Below are 20,788 nucleotides of genomic sequence, written 5' to 3'. Positions count from 1 at the left end.
AAAATGAAAAAAATATAACACGACGTCTCGATTATATCACGCTAAAAAATGGCCGCGTATTAAAATGGAAACGTGATATATTCGAAACAGAAATTTTTCTTAAACGAAAAATCTTTTTTCCCTCCAATATGTATGATTTATAACATTATAACAAAATAACATTTATGGCAATATTTATCACATGGACACGTAAAACAACACAGTATAACATGATATAACGACGTTATAGTTACAGTGCTTTTCTCATAGCAATGTCTCATGTTTTCTCGAATACATTGTGTGAAAGACATTGTAGCTAAATTAAAGTTATTTTGTTGCTCCCATTCTATCGTATTTTTCAAATTTAGAATTGAAATTTTGTATGATTTTTTTCAGAGCTGCTACCGTTTTGTCTGATATTCCGAACAGTCTCAAATTCCGAACACTTCATTTTTAAATGTAAATTTACTACAGTTTAATGTTATAGATAATTGAATAATGAAAGCCCTGACATTCTTTGAGGTATAAGCTACATTTTAACATCATTTACGAGCATTGATTTAGCCTATAATTTAAAATATTAAACATTTGCAAAAAAGTGACAGTCAAAACCAAAGATAAAATGCGTGTGTTAGCAAATTGCGTAAAAAGCATGCATCGTTAATTTTTTAGTTTTTGTAGTCCTTTCAATTTCTTTGTTTGCTTTTTTTCAGGTTGATTGCTAGAAAAGGTGACAATCTACAATAAATGGATGAAAAAAATTATATTGTATGCAAAAATATTCATTGAATTTAGTATTGAAGTGGTGTACGGAATTTGAATCAAGTTTATTTGCATGATTCAAATTCCGAACACTTCATTTTTGAAATGTAAATTTACTGAACTTTAATGTTATAAATAGTTGGATAATGAGACATTCTTTGGGTTATAGGCTACATTTTCACATCATTTACAGGTATCATATATACAGCCCATAATTTATAATATTCAGCATTTGCAAAAAAAGTGACAGTCAAAACCAATGATAAAATGTTGGCGTTAGCAAATTCCGTAAAAGACAAGCACCGTTATTTTTTCAGTTTTTGTAGTTTTTCAACTATTTTGTTTGCTGTTTTCACATTAAGTGCTAGAAAAGGTAAGGGACTGTAATAAATGGATGAAAAAAAATATATTTTGTTCAGAAATATTCATTAAAATTAGTATTGAAGTAGTGTTCGGAATTTGAATCGAGTTTCGACGTATTCAAATCCCGAACACATCATTTTCAAATAAGAATTTACTGAACTTTAATGTTATAAATAATTCCATAATGAAAACCCTAACATTCTTTGGTTTGTAGGCTTTATTTTAAAATTCATTTACAGGTATACATTCTGCCTATAATTTATAATATTAAACATTTACAAAAAGTCACAGAAGGTTGTGTCCGAGACACGACCGCATAGTTGACGTAGAATTACGTTAGGCTATCTGTCGCATGCTGATTTTGGATGTTTGAAAAAAATATATTGTTAAATTCTTTGATAATGATCTGATGGCCCTGAAAAGGGCCGTTTGATTTGGTTGTTGGGTATTTTTTGTTCATTTCACCAGTGTTACAATCGAGCTTTCGGTATCAGTGATAGAAAGTTGTTTCAGCTCCGATGCACGTTTACGAGATTGGCGCTCATATTGCGTGAACATATATTCCGACATATTTACTCGCGTAAAACTTTATGGAGCAACAAAAACAACAATTCACTTCTGTTGTTTTTTTGGCAGCGGTAGCTTTTTCGGAGCCGCTGCTGCTTATTTCTGTTTTTATTTTGGTGGTTTTCGTTGACACCATCACGTCGAGCTAAACGGCGAATAGCGAATTTGATACACTGGATATTATCAAGTAGAACCTTGCGATACGCTTCGATCCTCCTTTGCCTTCCTTGCCGCATGAAGTCATGTTGGTTGATGTTGATCTGATGTGACCACACTTAAAATACTAAAAACATATATGTTTACCGATCTGAGTGTCGAACAAAATGAGAAATCTGACTGAGCAGCAGCAGCAGCATCAGCAAAAAGAGAGAACATGCCTGAAACTTTCTGCTCATGATGTTTGCTGTTGCCATCAGTACTGGACCGATGCGGGACACAGCTCGATTGTTGATGTTAGGCCTCGATGTTTACCGCCGCTGCTGCTGCTACTGCCACTTAAGTTCGATATGAGACACAGCTCAATTGTTGGCCGCTCAGATTCGATGCTCGTCACTGTTCACTGCTGCACTTTCACGATTCCAAGAAGCGTGTGCTCGCACTTCTGATGGAGAGAGCGTGCCCGAAATGCTCCGCTCGCGATGCTTGCTGCTGCCACTAGTAGAGTAGTAGTAGTTTGTCGCTGTTTATACTGCCATAGAAGCTTGATGTGAGGCACAGCTAGCCTATTGACCACACAGCTTCGATGCTCGTCTATATATTAGCCGCGTCCACTGCTGCTGCTCTCCACTGTTGTCCGTTCCACGTCCGTTGTAAAAATGAATAAAATCCACGAACGCTCCATCCTTTTATATCATTTGGTATGTGTGAAGTAGGCGCCTCCTCCTCGATTGTCATGCAGCTTGCCGGTGAACGAACGAATCGGGCGCGAAAAAGAAATGACGTCAATTTCGATCAATCAGGCCTAGGTATCTTCTGTTTGGATAGTGGTTGAGATTTTTTAATTGTTCGATTGTTAGTTACATGATATATATTATTTTATTCAATGTGAAAAATTATTATGGAGTGCCGACAACGTATGACGCAAACATCTCATCAATCCATCATGAAATGAATGAGCAATAAGCGTTTGAAATTGGATGGGTCGCTCTAACGATCATTTATTTTCTAACCGGGAAGCAATTGACATACTACGCTGCGCTTTTATGTACATGAAAAACCACTTTTAACATGCGGGGAAAAAATCTTATATGAAAATTGCCAGATGTCAATGTTGCCAAGCGTAGTTATTGATGGTTAACCCATCCGTTACGAGCGTCGTCTATAGACGACATCCGCGCGACGTCCTGTGTGTACGAATGTCGTCTATAGACGACATCCACGCGACGAGCTGTGTGTACGAGCGTCGTCTTTAGACGACATGAAATTCATACTGCTCTTCGATCACACCAGCGCGATGTGCATACTTTTCGGCGCAGTGCTTCGTACAGGGGTAGCACTTCGGCGGAGCACACTGCCGTAATGAAAGGGTTAAACCGACGCCGAACCGAATAGCGATGAACGCACCCATATCACGAACTTCGACATTTGATTTGCTATTATGGTGCTACTCGCCTGTGTAGTTCGCGCAAAGGCATCGGCAAAATATTATTTTATAAAATTCCTTGAGGCATTTGTCTGAAACGTGCTGTGTATGACCGGAGCCGTTTCGCTATATATATATATGCATACATATGTCATTCGCCTCCCTTACCGCATCCAGTCAGGTTGGTTGATGGAAAGTATGTTTCTGACGTGATAAGTTTCCTGTTAGTTGCACATGATCAAAGAAAATGTAAAAGTAAACAGTATTTTTGATCGTAGTTTTATATCATTTTTATGATAAGTGGAAAACAATAAATTAAACTCTTTCGTTTCAAAGCAATATCGAAAGTCCTGAAAAGAACTGGAATGGTTAAATGGGTTGTATGGAATCTGCTGCGTGCTAATGTAATGAGGTTTCAGTCGGATGTAGTAGTTGTTAACTTTTTGGCAGCGGTAGTTTTTTCGGAGTCGCTGCTGCTTTCCTTGGCTTTGGCATCTTCGGCTTCTGTGCGTCGGTTTGCAAGGGTTTCGTTGACACCATCACGGTGAGCTAAACAACGGATAGCGGGTTTGATACACTGGATGTTGCCATGTGGAACCTTGCGATACACTATTCCTTAATCGGGTCCTTTGTCTCCTTTACCTCCATAACCGCATCCAATTGTATTGGTTGATGTGAACAGGAGTACCAGCAATGCACACTAGAAACACATATGTTTATCGATCTGAGAGTCCAACAAGAATGAGAAATCTGACTGAGTAGCAGCAGCAGCAGCAGCAGCAGTAGAGAAAGAGAGAATGCCTAAAACTCTCTACTCCTGATATTTGTTGTTGCCAACAGTAGTGGACCGATGCGAGACACAGCTCGATTGTTGAGGTTCAGCCTCGATGTTTACCGCCGCTGCTGCTGCTACTGCCACTTATGTGAGACACAGCTCAATTGTTGGCCGCTCAGATTCGATGCTGCACTTTCACGATGCCAAGAAACGTTCTCGAACTTCTGATGGATAGAGCGTGCCTGAAACGATCCGCTCGTGATGCTTGCTGCTGCCACTAGTAGTAGATCGGTTTCAACAACCGTTGCTACTGTTTGCCGCTGCTTATGCTGCCATAGAAGCTCGATGTGAGACACAGCTCGCATTTTGACCGCCCAACTTCTATGCTCGCCTATATATTAGCCGCTTTCACTGCTGCTGCTCTCCACTTGTTGTTGTCCGTTCCACGTCCGTTGTAAGAATGAATGAGATCCACGAATGATCCTTGCTTTTATATCATTTGGTATGTGTGATGTAGGCGCCTCCAACTCGATTGCCATGCAGCTTGCCGGTGAGAGAACGAATCGGGCGCGAAAAAGAAATGACGTCAATTTCGACCAATCAGGACTGGGTATCTCTGTTTGGATAGGGGTTGAATTTTTTCAATTGTTCGATAGTTAGTTATATGATATATACTATTTTATTCAATATGAAAAATTGTTATGGAGTGCCGTAATCGTTTGATGCAAAAATCTCATCAATCCATCATGAAATGAATGAGTAACAAGCGTTTGAAATTGGACATTTTTCACCATGCGATCGATTTTCATTTTTCAATTTGTACCCCAATATGTTCCCGAAAGACGTAATCCTACGTCAAAAAAACAAAGTGACTATCGAAAACCAGTGATAGAAAGTTTGCATTAGCAAATTCCGTCGAAAACAAGCATCGTGAATTTTTAAATTTTTGTGTTTGAATTGCTGTTTATATATTCGTTCGGTAAGAATCTCGTTACGAATCTACTCTAAACTGTTAAAAAAAATCTCTTATGAAGAAATCTTTATTACAATTAACGTAGTGTTCGAAATTTGAATCAAGTTTCGACGCATGAATCGAATTCCGAAGAAAAATGTTTGAACACTATTTTCCGGCAAATTCAACGATAGTTCACAAATTAGAGTACAAGGACAATTCAATTCTGGTGCAACAGTATAAAAAGAACATTTGTTAACAAATGTTTGCATGCTCATTCTTGCAAAACGCAGGTTGCAGGTGCAAACCAACGAGAGTAAAATTGATTTTCTTAGCCAGGTCTTCAACTAAAACCACAATAACAAAACCGGGGTCCTGAAGTAACAGGGCGAACTCGATTATTATATTACATTTAAATATAAATAACATATCCAGAAAACAGAAATTTGTTGTTTTTTTGTTTTTGAATTATAATTTTTCAAAGTTAATCGTTGGTCTAAAACTCATGTTTCCCTTTTTTCCAAAAATGACGTTTTTCAAAAATTCGTAACTTTTGAACTACCTAACAGATTTGGATAATCGACATATTAAATTTAAACCAATGAGCTAGTCTTCTATTATTTAATTTGCAAAAAATGGAAGCCTTTTCGCATAGATCTCGTCTAGTCGCATAGCAATATCGAACGAAGACTAAATCATGTTAACTTTGAAAAATAATAACTCATAAACGATAAAAAAAACACAACTCTAATTTCAGGATATGTTATGTAAATAAAAACTCCTCAGCTTTCAAGAAAAAATATAAAAATATATAGCGCCCTAGGTCCCGAAACCAGGTAAACTAGAAAAAACAAACACAATAGAGAATTACGAAAACCAAATCAAATTTTCTTGCGAGTAATATGTTTTTTCACAAAAGAATAGCTTATTCGCTTTAATTTGATATATCGATCATCTGAATCGGTCCAGTAGTTCAAAAGTTATGATTTTTTTAAACAAATGCATTTTGGCTGTTCGGAATTTGAGACAAAAGTGTTCGGAATATGAATCAGTGACATAAATGGTGTTCGGAATTTGAGACAAATGTGATAAATGTAATTTTTAGTTTTTCACCATGAAAATATATCTGGAAATGGAAATGGAAAAGAAGGCTCTATTGTATCCGAAAATCAAATTAATTTCGCAATAAAGGACCATTTTGAGTAATGAGACACTATTTAATGGTGGCTAAGCTTAAGTGTTCGGAATTTGAGACAAAACGGTATTTTCAGTTGATTACTGTATCTATTTTTCTTTTTTTCTCATCTTCATCTTTCCCAACATAGGTTTCTTCATCCTTTTCTGATGGACCATTCACTATACCGATAACTTGATAATGCATTAACCAAAAACATATTTGTTTTGGACCACATCAAATTGTTTCCAAGATTTTGTGATTGTGGCTGTGGTTGATCTTTTAATGTTATTTTTTTCAGTGCCTTGTCCAGTATTTCTGAATTTAGCATAATTGACATTTCTAATTTTTCTCGATATATTACTATTATGTTTTGAATTAGGCCCTGATTCATCATTCTGTTGGCGTTGGACAATCTTTAATCAGTCAATCGCCAGAGGAAATTTCATCCCCACAAGTAATGGTGCGCAATGCAGTTATCTATTATCGGAACGTCCCTAGGTTGTAGTCTTTTTCGGGAACTTCCAGAATAAACTGATTTTAGAACCATTCAAAAAACAGTTTCCGCTTGGAAACATCGAAAGTTTCTCGATTTTCCAATTATCATAATCAAAATGTTTATGAGTACCGAAAACACTGTAACATGAAAATTATCCGGTTTTTGTCAGCTTTGATTCATGCGACACATTTTTTCCGTCAAGTGAGTAAAAGTTTATCTGGTAATCATTTTGAAAAATAAGACAGATTCGTTGCAATCAATCTGGTCAACGGTCAAATCATCAGTCTTCAAGTAATTGTTCTTTGAAATTATCAATTGCACAAACTTCAAAATTAAGACAAAAATCACTGAACTTTAACGACGCAGATACTATCGAGTTCACAGCCATTTCCAGCTTCCTGTATTTTCCCTTCAAGTAAACATATAATATCTTCCATCAATTAATTTAAACATTCAAACAATTCTACTTTCAGCAGCATATTTAATTCTCTTATAGTACTCGATTATTTCAGATATACAGTTTCACAAATTAGTCATTCTCTTTTAACATTCTCTTGATTGTCGTACGGTGTATACCGAATTGTTGAACGATTTGTGAAGAGTTATATTCAGAGTAATTTTTACTTACTTTCCACTCTACATGAGGTAGTCGATGGTCTTTTTTCACTAGTGGTCGCTGATGGGAGCATACTATAACAAAAAGTATGAACCTTATGAATCTATGAACCAGTAACCTTATTCTTACTTATTATAAAAACCCAAATTTTCTACTGTCACAAGATAATATTACGAACAACTTAAATCTTTTCCGCCCGACGGGTACTGCAAAATTCAAGCAAATGTTTTACATCGAATTCAATTTGCTTCTTGTACACACATGCCGCTCCAACACGGGCTACGGATCCCGTGTTTATTTCCACCCCCAGCGGTGAATATTCCACCCGAGCCCGAGTATCGATTTTGCCGGACATGATGCGGAACGGTTGGTCCTGCGCGCTTCGGTTTCAATCTGCCCCATCATCAATGCCACCGTCATAATCGTCCCGCATCAGGATTTTTGTTGCATATTCATAGATGGAGACAGGAAGATTTATTCCCGACGGTATAGAATCCGCAGAAAGGGGTTACTCCAGGGAAACAGTATGTTTGTGGACAAGTTAACGTTGGTTATTCTCATTGTCCTGAATATAATTTGTACATATCCGTCTGTTACACGGTTTGCAAATTAATTCAAAAATACTATCGATAACAATTACAATGTTGTTTACTTCAAGATGAACATAACCACATTGATTAAATTAGGAACGCCAAAATAAAATGCAAGCCAAGGTTGTCATAAGAGATTAATGTAACTGCGATCGTAGATTCGGAGGGATGCAAAATTTTCGTCGAAAAGAAAAGAAACCCCCGGCGAACCCCGTTTTTCCCATTGAAGAATTATTTCTTCTGCCATTGTTCCCAACTGTCGCTGAAATAATGCCCACGAGGGAACAAGCCAACGAATTTGCATTTCTTTGTATATCCGTCGGCTTTCCATACTTTGCCAATTTTTCGCAAATGCGGATCTTCATCAGGGTTAGCGAATGGGTCCACACGCTGGGCTCGCAGCGGATTCGTGGAGGAAGGAAGTGACAGAATCAACACGTTGCAGCGTTGGAAAATTTATCGATTTCCTTAAAGATGACAACCCGCTCCTTGAATCACTTCCTACTTGCTTCTGTCCAAAACGATTGCCACGAATAATGGAAAATTTATTCAGGAAGCTATCCCGAGCTGGTGAAAATGGGCGAATAACTTTAGCACTCATTCTATTTTTTTTTTTGCTATCTTTCCTCGCAGGAAGTGAGTCGAATGCTGCGAGCAAAGGGTCAATAGAAGAGCAAGCGGAAACGCACAGGAAGACAACTCGTGGCTGTCACGGCCAAGAGGGAAGAAACCGAGTAGCAAAAACTAGCCGGGTAACCGGACCGAAACATGGGACACTTGAGCGGTGGGAGCAAACAGCGAAATAAACAGCGGCGGCACCATCAGAAGGAAGCAGCCCTTCGACGGGAGGAGCGCATGCGGAAGCTGCTCGATGTAGATGTTATGAAATTGGTGAGTAGCCAATAGGTAGATAAGAAAAGAATTAAAATATCGATGAAGAGCTTTTGTTAATCGGTGCAATTTCAACAAAATGTACCACTTTTCTGATTTTGACAATTACCAAGATAACTATAGATTCTGAGGGTGAGAATGAATGTTCTATATCCTACATGCCAACTCCAGACACGTTTGCTATTCATAAGCAACATTTTACGGAAAACGATGTAAACCAAATATTTCACACCACTTCCAGGCGGCTACCGGTGTTCGTTACACACCGATCACCGCCACCTAGTCACACTACGACCCACGGTGAAGTGGAATCTGCGGTAAACGATCTTTAGAAAACATGTGACGACTGAAGAGCAAGTACCCCCATGAACACCAACACACACACACACACACACACACACACACACACGCACACGTTTGGCTGAAAGGATTCCTCTGCTAAACGAAAAGCCGACCGACGCCGACACCAAAACCGCAGTCAGACGTGACAAAAGGCGAAAATAATCAACGACATGCCTGTTCCCACATGGAACGGTTCCACGGGAACCGGAGTGCGTTTGGCTGAATGTGTGGGTAATTGGAGGAGTTTCCTTCATTTCACCGTCGGTAATGAATAGCAATTCTTCGCACATTTTGAGGTTAGACACTGTCCCATCCCGGCAAGCAGTGTAAATTGAATTCGTTTGTTTTTATTGCTGAAAAGTTATCACATTACAAATGGCTTTTGTTTTCTTGGGACGTGGGATTCGAGCTTTGTCTCTGGTTGTACGACTCTAAATGCGATACTTTTTGTAAAATCGTTTAGGAAGGGGGGATTGTAATTCAAACCAATTCCACAGGTGATTTCCGACCCAAGTGGTTAGCTGTCTAACCTGGTGGGTGTCATTCCCGGTAGGTGTCTTCCCACTCCACTGCACGCCGATTCGTAATAATCATGTTGTTGGTGCTATCGCAATCGTTTATTTTCCCATTTGAATTCATTAATGGGTAACAATGAATTTGTCCGTATTTTCTGAGTGTGACATTTCTTGTGCCTGCTTGTGGGAACGCACCAGGGGAAACACTTCCCCCTCGATTTTGTGCTCAATTTTCCCCTCGCAGGGATAGCGATCAAAATAAATGCCTAATTCGCTCGAAGGGTGGTGGCATTCGAGCTGCGGGATGAAAACCAGAACAACGAAAATCTAATAATGCATTGATCTAATCTTTCGGCAAGCAGCAGCAAGAATTGACTGTCGTCGAGTGCTCGAGAGATGGTGCCATGTAGAATGTATCAATATTCGTAATACAATTTACAGAAGCGGCCAAACAAGCAACGGGAAGAGTGATGATGGAAGAGATTGAACGGTGATGATAAGCACATGCTTTAATTTGAGAAAGGATCTTCACGTTGTGATAAGGCTGTATTCAGGATTACGGTTACGATTTTTTGCTTTTCGGCAGAAAAACGGCAATCGGCAGGGATGATTTGATGTTTGTATCTGTTGTTCGGGTGCATTGTTTGACCTGAAATGGGTATATGATATCGGCAGTAGAAATAGGAAACAAATAAGCAATAAGTTGAACTTATTTTGTCCAGTACTGTAACAATACTAGACAAAATTAATCATACATTTCATTTTCATTTCAGATGATACAGAAAATATTATTTTAGTCGATTAAGGTGGGACCCCTGTCTGGAAGGTCGGAAAATAATGAATTTTCGTGGTTTTTTATCCGGATGTTACGAATAAAGTGAAGTGTTCGTGTATTTTGGTTATTGTTTAAGGTATATTTGAAGATGTATTTTCCATTTGTTTTGAGTGCACGAATAATGATCATGATACTGTTGACAGCTGGATGCGTAGATGCTGTCTGAAAATCGGTACCTTACTGGTGGTATCGGTTCTGAAGCAAAAGGGTGTCGTATAACGAATTCCAATGTATATTTTGAAACTTTAGGACAATACCTGAAGCGTTACGTAAGGGTTTTTGAAAATTCGAAAAACATCCAAATCGGCTGCCATTTTTGTTAAAAATAAGATATTTTTTATGAAAAATCTCTAAATAGCGATTTTTAAAAAATCGAAAAAATGCGATATCAAAAAACGGCTATGTAACGCCTTAGATAATTCACTTTTATATGCTGATAATAAAAATTCAGCCAAATCGGTCGAGTAAAACCTGCAATATCGATATCACCAATTGAAATAACATGGTTTCGAGAAAAACGTGTTTTAAAATTCGTACATTAATACTATATCCTTTGAAATGACTTCATACTGTTGTCTGTAACTTTCCAACGAAATCAAATATCGGAAAATCCTTTTAGGACAACATATCTAATGGCATAAGCTTGTAATAAATATGATGACCCAGGAACACACATAAGTTTAGCTTTCCTATATTCAATGCCCCTAAGGCAATGAACCTCCCACGAGGGTGCGGGGCGATACAACCATAGAGCGTGATACGACACCCAAAGCACCAATCTGGGCCAAGGGTTCGTTTATTATTTACTAACTGACCCGGCAAACTTCGTCCCGCCCAAAATTTGTTTTTTGTTATCAATACCTTCAAACATTCACGTTTTGTTACTATGAGATAACTCATGGGTCCAATCGCAGAACTGTTCATTGATTGATCTTCTAATCGATCCCGTTGAATTTTGTATGGCAGCTCCCCCTTAGAGGGGGGGTGGAGTGTCTAACCACAGTAAAAAACATTTATTGCACCCTAAAACCTCCACATGCCAAATTTGGTTTCATTTGCTTGATTAATTCTCGAGTAATGCAGAAATTTGTGTTTCATTTGTATGGCAGCGCCCCCCCCTCCCCCCTTAGAGAGGAGGGTGGAAAGTATAATCATCATAGAAACATTTATTGCATCCTTAAACCTCCATATGCCTAATTTGGTTTCATTTGCTTGATTAATTCCCGAGTAATGTAGAAATTTGTGTTTCATTTTTATGGATAGAATATCGCAGTAGTAATCTAGGTATTTGTAAAGAAAATGTAGGGGAATAGGGGGGAATTTGGACCACCTAAGCAAATCGCCGTATATTTCCAAACCAATACGGTCCAAATAAAAAATGTCACATTGTATACTAAGCTACACTTGTTTTCTATCAATAAATAATGTTAAATCATTATATCAAGCTTTAAACTACCAAATATATCATAAAATAAAAGAGATGATTTTTGGACATTAAAGTTTGATGCGAGGTGATTTGGACCATCTGTGGGGTGATTTGGTTCAGTGTGAGTTTCATCGAAAAAAACATACTTATGTTTATGTAAAGTATTTTGGGATAATGTTACAATCAGTAACAGTGTTCTGGGATCGATACCAGGTGTCTTGGCTAGTTTCCAGACCAGAAAAATTGGATTGAGACTATCGCGAATTCTGCGTGGATCTTTTCACTGTTGTTCGAGCATTTTCAAACCCTTTCGATGCTTGGTCAAAGAAAATCCGCTCTTGATGGCCTGCGTTGCTCTTTCAATCTCCTCCTTCTTCCAACGTTGTGTGCCCATCCTCTTTTTGTAATTCAGCGGCATCTGGAATCAATTAGACCAAAGAAAAACCTCAAATCTGTAAGACCAATTCACCCCACTGAAACGTGTCCATGTTACCCCACACAACATGCAAAAGTTAAAATGCAATTAATTTCATTTATTGTTATCAAACTTACAGTTTCGCTGCATCAAATTGTTCCTCTTCTGTAGACGAACAGAAATTTACTGCATAATACACGAAAAGTTTGTCTAATCAGCGGGAAAAACCGTAAAACCACGATCGGAAAACTCACATTTTTTTACAATCAAAGTGCTTGCTGTGTTCATGCTACCATTTCCTTCCACCTGTCGAATTTTAAGAAAATTTTTTTACGTTAGTTACATACGGTTCAACAATAAAAGAAAATGACATTATAAAAGACGGGTGGGTAATGTCGGGGACATAACCGGAGTGACGTAGGACTATACAAAGTGGACAGCTTTTGTTAAATATATATTTTAATAATATTGTTTTATTTTGTTCTCCTACGTGAATACCTACCTATCTACCTGAAAAATGAATTAGTTTACTGTTTACTCTTTATGAACATGTTGGTGGTTCTGAAAAGAACCTTTGGTGTTGTGTTTTGTTTTTATGATGTGATGTGATGCGATGCGATGTTAAACCATGCCATACAACCACACTGGCTTGAAAGAAAATGAGATTTTTTTGGGGTCCGCGCGTTTTGTACTCTAGCGGTACACACTCACAGGATAGAGACAAATCGGCAGACTCAGCCAAAGGGGCGAGTCCAACGAGACGAACGAATGAGCGATGGCAAAAAAATATATTCATTACGATTTGTTCGCTCGTTGCATTCACATGCAGTTGTTTCTAACAAACACGAAGGCACCGAAGACTAGTGGAATAGTGGAAAAGCCGCCAAAAAGTTCGGCACGGCGCAGAAGAATATTTCGGAAACCGACAAGAAGAAGGAGAAGGAATCATATGCTATCTACATCATAAGGTGCTGAATCAGGATCATTCCGACACCGGTTTCTCATCAAAGGCGATGAGCGTCAATGCATCTTTGAGCGTATCGTAGCAGAAGCTCCTCGTCTGATCCACTACAATAAGCGGTCAACCATTACTGCGTGGGAAATTCAGATCGCAATCAGTCTGTTGCTGCCCGGTGAACTTGCATGCGGTTTCCGAAGGTACCAAAGCGGTGACGAAGTATACTTACTCCAAGTAAAGAGCGTTTTCCGACTGCTGATCCGGAAGCAAACCCTAAAAAGGGTCCTTTTCAGGACCACAAAATCATCTTTAATCTAAAGAGTTTATTGTTTTGTTATCACTCGATATCCCCATCTTGTTCGGCTAAACCTTCCTGTTTAGCGATTGCGTTTGCCACTCGCCACAGCTTTCACAGTTAGAAAATTACTTCCCATCCAGATTGTAACATGTTGTACAGTAAATTACACTTAATGCGACGTGCCGAAGCACCACTCAGTGTCGCATTGGAAGCGATTTTAACCTGTAATTGAACATCTGCGATGACAGTGGTACAGTGTCGACTTTCAATGTGGGATCATAATTTGGATCCCGATTTCTATGTTTACAAAAATGTCCAACCAAATATGTTGCATTACATGTCCGTCCAATTAGCTAAATGTTGAAATAAATGTAAATTACTGTACTTTCAATCTGGAGGCAATTTAAGAATTGGTGAAAATTGAATAATTGCAAAAGTCCACAACCATCAATAAACTCAGAACAACTGACAAATTCACATACTCATCATATCCTGGCAAACAAATTATGAAAAAAATCAATGTGTGTTTTATTATTATTTTGGATATTATTTTAGAATGCATGTTATACAACTGTATTTCGTGAACTCTTTTTTTGAAAGGTTTAATGGCTCTGATAAGCGCCGTGTTTTATGGAATGGTTCCAATTTAGAAAACTTAGTACTCGTGGTTTTGAAAAAAACCATTTCGAACGCCCTCGATGCCGCCTTGTTCTGGATTTGCCACCAAAGTAGTTTGAATAAAGAACAAACTTTTTTTCTTCTGCTACCTGCTGCCGTTTTGCGATTGCGTTTGCCACTCGCCACTCACTGCAACTGCCTGTTGTTGTCTTGGTGTCCACGGAACCGATTGTGGTTTGTTCTGAATGCGGGTATCGTCGCGATCCTCCTTTGCTCCTTTGTCATGTCCAGACATGGCTGCATGGTTGGTTTGTTGATGTGATGTGATGCGAAACGATGTGGTGTATGGTTTGGATGAGAATGATCGTTACGGTAATGGTAATGGTAATGAATTAGAGAGACTTTAAACTCTGAGAGTTCATTCGTCTCTTGCCCTTGAGGGCGGGAAATTTAACTAAAGGAAAACTAAGAAAAACTATTGCAAAATTCGTTATTCTCGCTCGACTCAGTCCTAGTAACCGCTATGGATGTATGTCGCAACGCCGCACCCTACACGGCTCTGGGGCCAAAAACACAACCAAACAAATGGAGCAGGGAAAAAGCCCCTTTTAGTGTGCTTGACGAGCTCGCTTCTAAAAAGGGCGTAAAAAACCTGCTCATCTTTTGCTGAAATTAGAAGAGAAAACAAACGTAGTTTTATCAGTATAGGTAGATTTAGTAATTTGACATTAGATCTGATCGAATAAACCTGTATCCTTTAGGAACTCGATGGTCCTTTTTTGCTCGACGGCGTCGTCCGATAGTGCTGTCCTTATGGTGTCTGCAACCGTGAGTCTTCGCCATCACTCCCACTGAGTGAAATGGAGGACAACTCCCGGCCTTTAGAGAAAATATAATATTAGACTAGGAACCGCCGCTCACCCTACCATCTCCAAAATAAGGTGAGAGTCGGTTTCCGGTCCTACGATTTTGAAAGTTATTTAAAGAATTAATCAGATTAAATATAATATGAATAAGTGAAAGCCTGAAGACCGCCCTCCGTCCCATCCCTCTTAAATAAGGCGGAAGGTGACTCCAGGTCTTTCGATTTATGAATTATTTTATGAAAAGTATGGTAAATAGTATCAAGAGATCGAGGGCTGGAGCCGCCGTCCATCCTACCTCCCTCAAAAATAAGGTGGACGGCAATTCCGGGCCGTTCGGTTTAACTAAAATAATATTGATTGATATAAAAATGCTGCAGATCAAAGGTCAAAATTATGTAATAGAAGGAATAATTTATTTGTTTTTATTATTACCCTTTGGAGGGCTGGAAACTTTCCTGGTGTGTGTGTTATTTGTGTTAGTGTTATTTTTATTTGGAGTGGAGTGGTATAGAGTGTTAGCATGTGATTGTTGATTGTTGTTATGTGGGTGTTTATTGTTGGTGTGTGTGTGTTGTTTCTTTCATTTATTTGATTTGTTTGTTCGTTCCTTGTCCGTTTCCGTTGGACTTCTTTGGTTTGCTTGTTTTCCTCATCAGAAGACTTGAGATTAGGAATGGGTAGATTTGCTGGATTTGTTCTTCAGTCTAGGATCATTTTTGGAAGCTTTGGCAATTGATTTGTTGCCAGGTGGGGTGGGTTTGTTTGAATGGTTGGATTGGTTGGAAGTTTTAGTTTTGGTTGCGGTGGTTGGTTGGAATGAAGTGGATGGTTGGGGGGGAGTGGATGGTTGGAAGGAAGTGGATGGTTTGGATTCGTTGGCTGGTTGGGTTGAGTTATATTTTTGGTTTTTGGATTTCTTCCTATTGGATTCTTTTCCTCTAAAAATTTCCTCTTCTGATGATTTGAATTCATCTGAGGTTGACCTTTTGTTTGTATTTTTCCTCTTGTTGGAAGGGGTAGTTTCGATTTCCATAGAAATTTCTGGGTCGGATTCTGAATCTGACGAGGAGGTGCTAAGTTCCGATTCCTGTGGATTACTGGACGGGGTTGGAACTGCTTTTTCTGAAGAAGTTAGCTTAGCCTGATTGCAGTTGCATTTGCATTGAGAACAACCAGTATTCTGGATTTTGACTAGTCTTTCTTGAAGCTTACTAGCAAAGGAAGGACCATTTTTGTTCTCAAAAATGGATTTAGCTTCCTTATAAGATACACCTTGGTCAATTCGGACTCTGGTGATGTTGTCCTCTGCGATCCACGCTGGGCACTTCCTACTGGTAGAGGCGTGATTTCCCTTGCAGTTCACACAAGAGGCAGGTGCATTGCAGATAAAATTTTTAATTTTGTCCTTCTCATTACTATTTGTGTTAAGTTCAGGGTGGGCTACACCGCAGTTACGACAAAGCTGGATTTTTTTGGCGCATTTTTTGGAAGTGTGGCCGAAAGCGAAGCATCCGAAGCATTGCATCGGGTTTGGATAAAAATTCCTGGTTGAAGCACGGAGGAATCCGAAGTTAATTGCTTCAGGGATAACTGTTCCGTTAATGGTAAGGATCATTGTTGAAGTAGGAACTCTTTCCTTCAAGACTGGGTCAAATCGTAGGATTTTTTTAACGCCGATCACATTTTGGTCGGCTAGTTCAGTTAGGAGGACGTCTTCGTTTAAGAACATTACGTCACGACAGGACACAACGCATTTGCGTTGGTTCAAGGTGGGATGGTATAAAATTTCGATGGGTGTTTCGTCGATCAGCGACTTTGTACCCAGAAGCAATTGAACGAGTTTTTCATCTCGTAAATGTAGCGCATATTGCAGGCGATTTTTATCGTCGCGTTGAGGTTTCGCGTCTTTAAATTCCGTACCGATCACTCCTTGGATCGATTTGGAAACGGTGAAAGGATTCGATGGAAGAATGTTACCTTCAGTGGCTCTCAACAGTAATATTTGCAAGTTGCCACCAAAAGGATCAGCCCATCTGGGCAAGGTACGAGTGGTGGTAACACCTCTGTAAATGTTGGTTGGCCTTCCGGCGCCGGAGCTGCTGGAAGCCATGATTGGGGCCTGGCTATATCGAAATACAGCCAGGCGCGGAAAAATATTCACGAACCAAAGTAGACTATACGACGTGCGACGGGGGACGAAAACGGCGGAGGACGGTAACGGCGGGGGACAATGCCAACGCAGTTACAAGAACAAACACCGAAATCACTTGGCGGAAAAACACTATTTTTAAAAACACTTGGAAAAAATCACTTTTTAAATGTCAGTTAAATTAAAATCAATTTGGGATATGTAGTAAAAAATTTTTTTCTAACCTATACCCTATGGGCGTCCTATTTTTCACTAGCTCCTGGTATTAATAAAGGTTTGGTCACTCACCGATCGTGTTGAAGAACCACTCCTAATACACCACCAAATGGTAGTGGGGTAGCGGGGAAGGGACCAGATACCGCCGACGGCAGGGCAATCGCCGCAGCGGTTCGAAGCGACGAAGCGAAGAAAAACTCTTTTCACACCTCCTGAGCTGCTGATGATTGATGAGAAGAAAATTGCGCCAAAATCGCGCGACACTGGCAGGGAAAACGTTGCTGATGAAACGGGCGCAAACAGCGGGACACGCAAGGGGCAGTGAAAACTGCCGGTCAAAGTGGCCAATCCGACCGAACCAACTTCCTGAATGCCCGTGGGGGCTTCTCGGCTGCTTCCTCCTTTCCTGATGTCCGGACAACTGTTGCTGAAAAAGAACGCTTTATTTAGTACCGAAGACAGCTTTGAAAAAAGCTATGCATCCGGTTGTAGGAGAAAACTTCTATAGTTATTATTCTCTTTTAGGATGGCGCTAAAACATAACCGTTGCGGTCGAGTGTCAGTAGCACCATGATCGTTACGGCATCGGAGCGGGGATTTTTAAGCTGACTGGCTGACTCGAGAATTACGCTTGTGTGAGACTGCGACCAATGCTTCGTTCATTTTTTTTTCTTTTTCCTTCCCAATCGTGCTTCATTCTATTTCGCTGCTGCTCTGGTTGCCCGTTTTGGTCGGTACGATTTGAGGAGCACAAAATGGACCAATCAAAAATGGGCACATAGTGCATTTTGACAATGCTTGATATTTCACAATTATTCAATTATTTATCTCAAGAAAAATGAAATGTTATTCGTTATGATAGATGCGTAGATATATTTTCTATCAATTGATGCAAAAGCCTTCGCGATCTATTGAGAAATGCTCGAGTTATAAGCGTTCCGAATCTTGCATTTTTTCCTACTTGTTCAGTGCCCAGATTTCCATTTCACCCCCTATATCTTCCGGTTAGACGTAGTCCTACGTCAAAAAATCCAAACTGAGCCGCACTTTTTGAGATAATGGGGCGGTCCAAATCACCCCGTATGTCCAACTCACCCCGTGTTACCCTACCTGGGAGCTATGTTGACTCTATGCCGGAAGCTTAGAGAAAGACATACAATAGCAGGGTTTCGAGTATTTGAACTGTAGCCGCGAGCTATGCTCTTCGACTCTGAAACAGCATAGAGTACATAGAGAAGGAAAAAGACAGGAAGCTCTGTGCTATGTTTGTGTAAACTACGGTGCTAGAGTCGAATGAACTGAAAAGTTTAAACCCTCTTAAAGCCAAAAAGAAGAAAAATATAAGAGGTTGTGTTCAAGACACGACCGCATTATTGAGGAAGAACTACGCTGTGGTTCTATTCAAGTCGCTTGTTTACAACTGCGGATATTATTTTACAATGCTACAAAAACTTTGAAATAACTATTCTACCAGTTTGGTCGCCCTGAATTGTTTTTTTATTGTAGAATCATTTGACGATAATTGTTTGATTATTCATTCTTGCGCTCGCAGAACAATACATGTTCGAGATAACCGCAGCTGTCATCCTTAGTGGATAAAGTTTTGCTACTAGCAAGCGAAACCAAATTACATACGAAATTCCAGTACGACATTTACTTTCTTGGCGACTGAATAAACGAAATAAACTCTATCTGTTAATCTCAACAACCTTCAAAAGAGTAGCACTGCTTCATCATGATCAAGATTAGCGCAAATGCAATCCTAGTTGAAAGCAGTTTTGCGACTGGCACGCGAGCCCAAATAAATTAATAACTTAATATAACTTATTGAATAACTTGGTATTCCTCAGATAATTTTTTGGTGCACAACCTTAACACCTGCTTCAGCATAGCATCAGTTCAATGCAGTGATAACAGAAAACAAACAATGTTAACTGCTTGGAAAAAGCCTGAATATTTGCCTCAGCAGAGAATCATTACTAATACCCTAGCGTAAATATTTTCCTCCCGCTATATCCCCTCCATGTTTATGTTTATCATTGTGACTGCATAATTTGCAACACCAAACGCACGCACGTACGCACACAAATATTCATATATCGATGGCTTAAAGCAACTAAACATACACACACTTATCTCCGTTTTGCGCTCTTCTCAACAGAAGCCCTTTCTGTTAATATTGCTTAGCTTAGCAGCCATCCTTTGTGGAGAGAATTTTCCCGTCATACCAAACCAAATCACTGACCAAATTCCAAAACATTAATTTTCTTGGTGAGCTGGCGATAGCCTAGCTTGATGATTCCCCACATAATTGTGTAGCTCAGAACCTTAATGCAATGGCGTCAGTTTGATGCAATGATTGCAATGCCAGAGACATCAGCAAGTGAGTAAATTGTTCGCGTCCAAAGCTCAATCCAAAAGGAAGACATGTGATGACGCAAACCAAGGAAGAACAAGCGATGTTCTTTGCTTTGAATGCAGAACGATACTGAAAATTTGCCTTCCTTCCTTGCTTGAGACTTTAACCTTTTCAGTTCATTCGTCTCTAACCTTCAAAAAGGCCCTTGGAAACTTCATTTTATCCATCATATTACTACTCCACCCCCATTGCCCTGAGAAAGGCATTTGATCCCTCGCCGTCCAGCTTGCCCAGCAACGATGTTGTTCAGTCGATTTCTTCACGAAGAATGAAAGTTTGCCTAAGCGAGATCCACTGTTTATACTCTAGGCAAATATTCCCCTTCGTTCTTCTTCTTTTCCTTTGTTCACGGAGACTTTACCTCTTACGATTTCCCCTTCGTTGCTCGTCGATAAGTTGCTCGTTATTGACAGCTCTGTTCGGGAAAGCACACAAATGGGCAGAACAAATGTATGAAGAAATGGGAATGCTTTCGATTTTCATCAATTTAAACCATATACAGACTATGGGATTGTAATGTATAGCATATCGAACAAATCTTAGGAAATTTCCGGTTCGTTTGGTATGAAAATCGCCAAAATTCGTTCGCGGCAAAAATAGTTATTAACGTTAACTTTATTTCATAAAAACGTGAGCTGTTTTCTGATTTGGCACCCTTAAGGAAAGACGTAGTTCTACGTCAAAAAAAACTACGGTGGGTGTCACCACTAGTAGTGGAAACCAAAACAAACAGCTATATGACCCATTCCATGAGGTTATGCACCAGAAAACCAAATTTCAAATCTAGTTTTAGGTGAAAATTGAAAACGTTATTTGAATAAGCACTAATTATATCATAATTTTTTTGCAACAAATTTAATTTTTATGCACCAACCTTTAAGAGAGGTGAGTTTAAAAAACTACTTCATTATATTTAAAATATTTTAGGTTGTCACTATTTTTGTGTTTCTTGAGATATCTCTGCACATGCTTAACCAAACT

General features: G+C 39.3%; 1 protein-coding gene across 1 annotated transcript in view; it reads left to right on the top strand.

Moving 5' to 3' along the window:
• The window catches only part of LOC129765197 (coatomer subunit beta'), a 314,457-nt gene that overhangs the window by 203,775 nt on the left and 89,894 nt on the right, over nucleotides 1–20,788 (top strand). The window contains exon 3 of the mRNA XM_055765215.1: nucleotides 8,493–8,750. Coding sequence (XP_055621190.1) covers nucleotides 8,628–8,750 — 123 coding nt within the window. The 5' untranslated portion in view covers nucleotides 8,493–8,627. The remainder of the gene's footprint in view (nucleotides 1–8,492; nucleotides 8,751–20,788) is intronic.

Source organism: Toxorhynchites rutilus, chromosome 2, assembly GCF_029784135.1.
Source record: "Toxorhynchites rutilus septentrionalis strain SRP chromosome 2, ASM2978413v1, whole genome shotgun sequence".
Classification (NCBI taxonomy): domain Eukaryota; kingdom Metazoa; phylum Arthropoda; class Insecta; order Diptera; family Culicidae; genus Toxorhynchites; species Toxorhynchites rutilus.
This window is presented reverse-complemented; position numbering and strand designations above follow the sequence as displayed.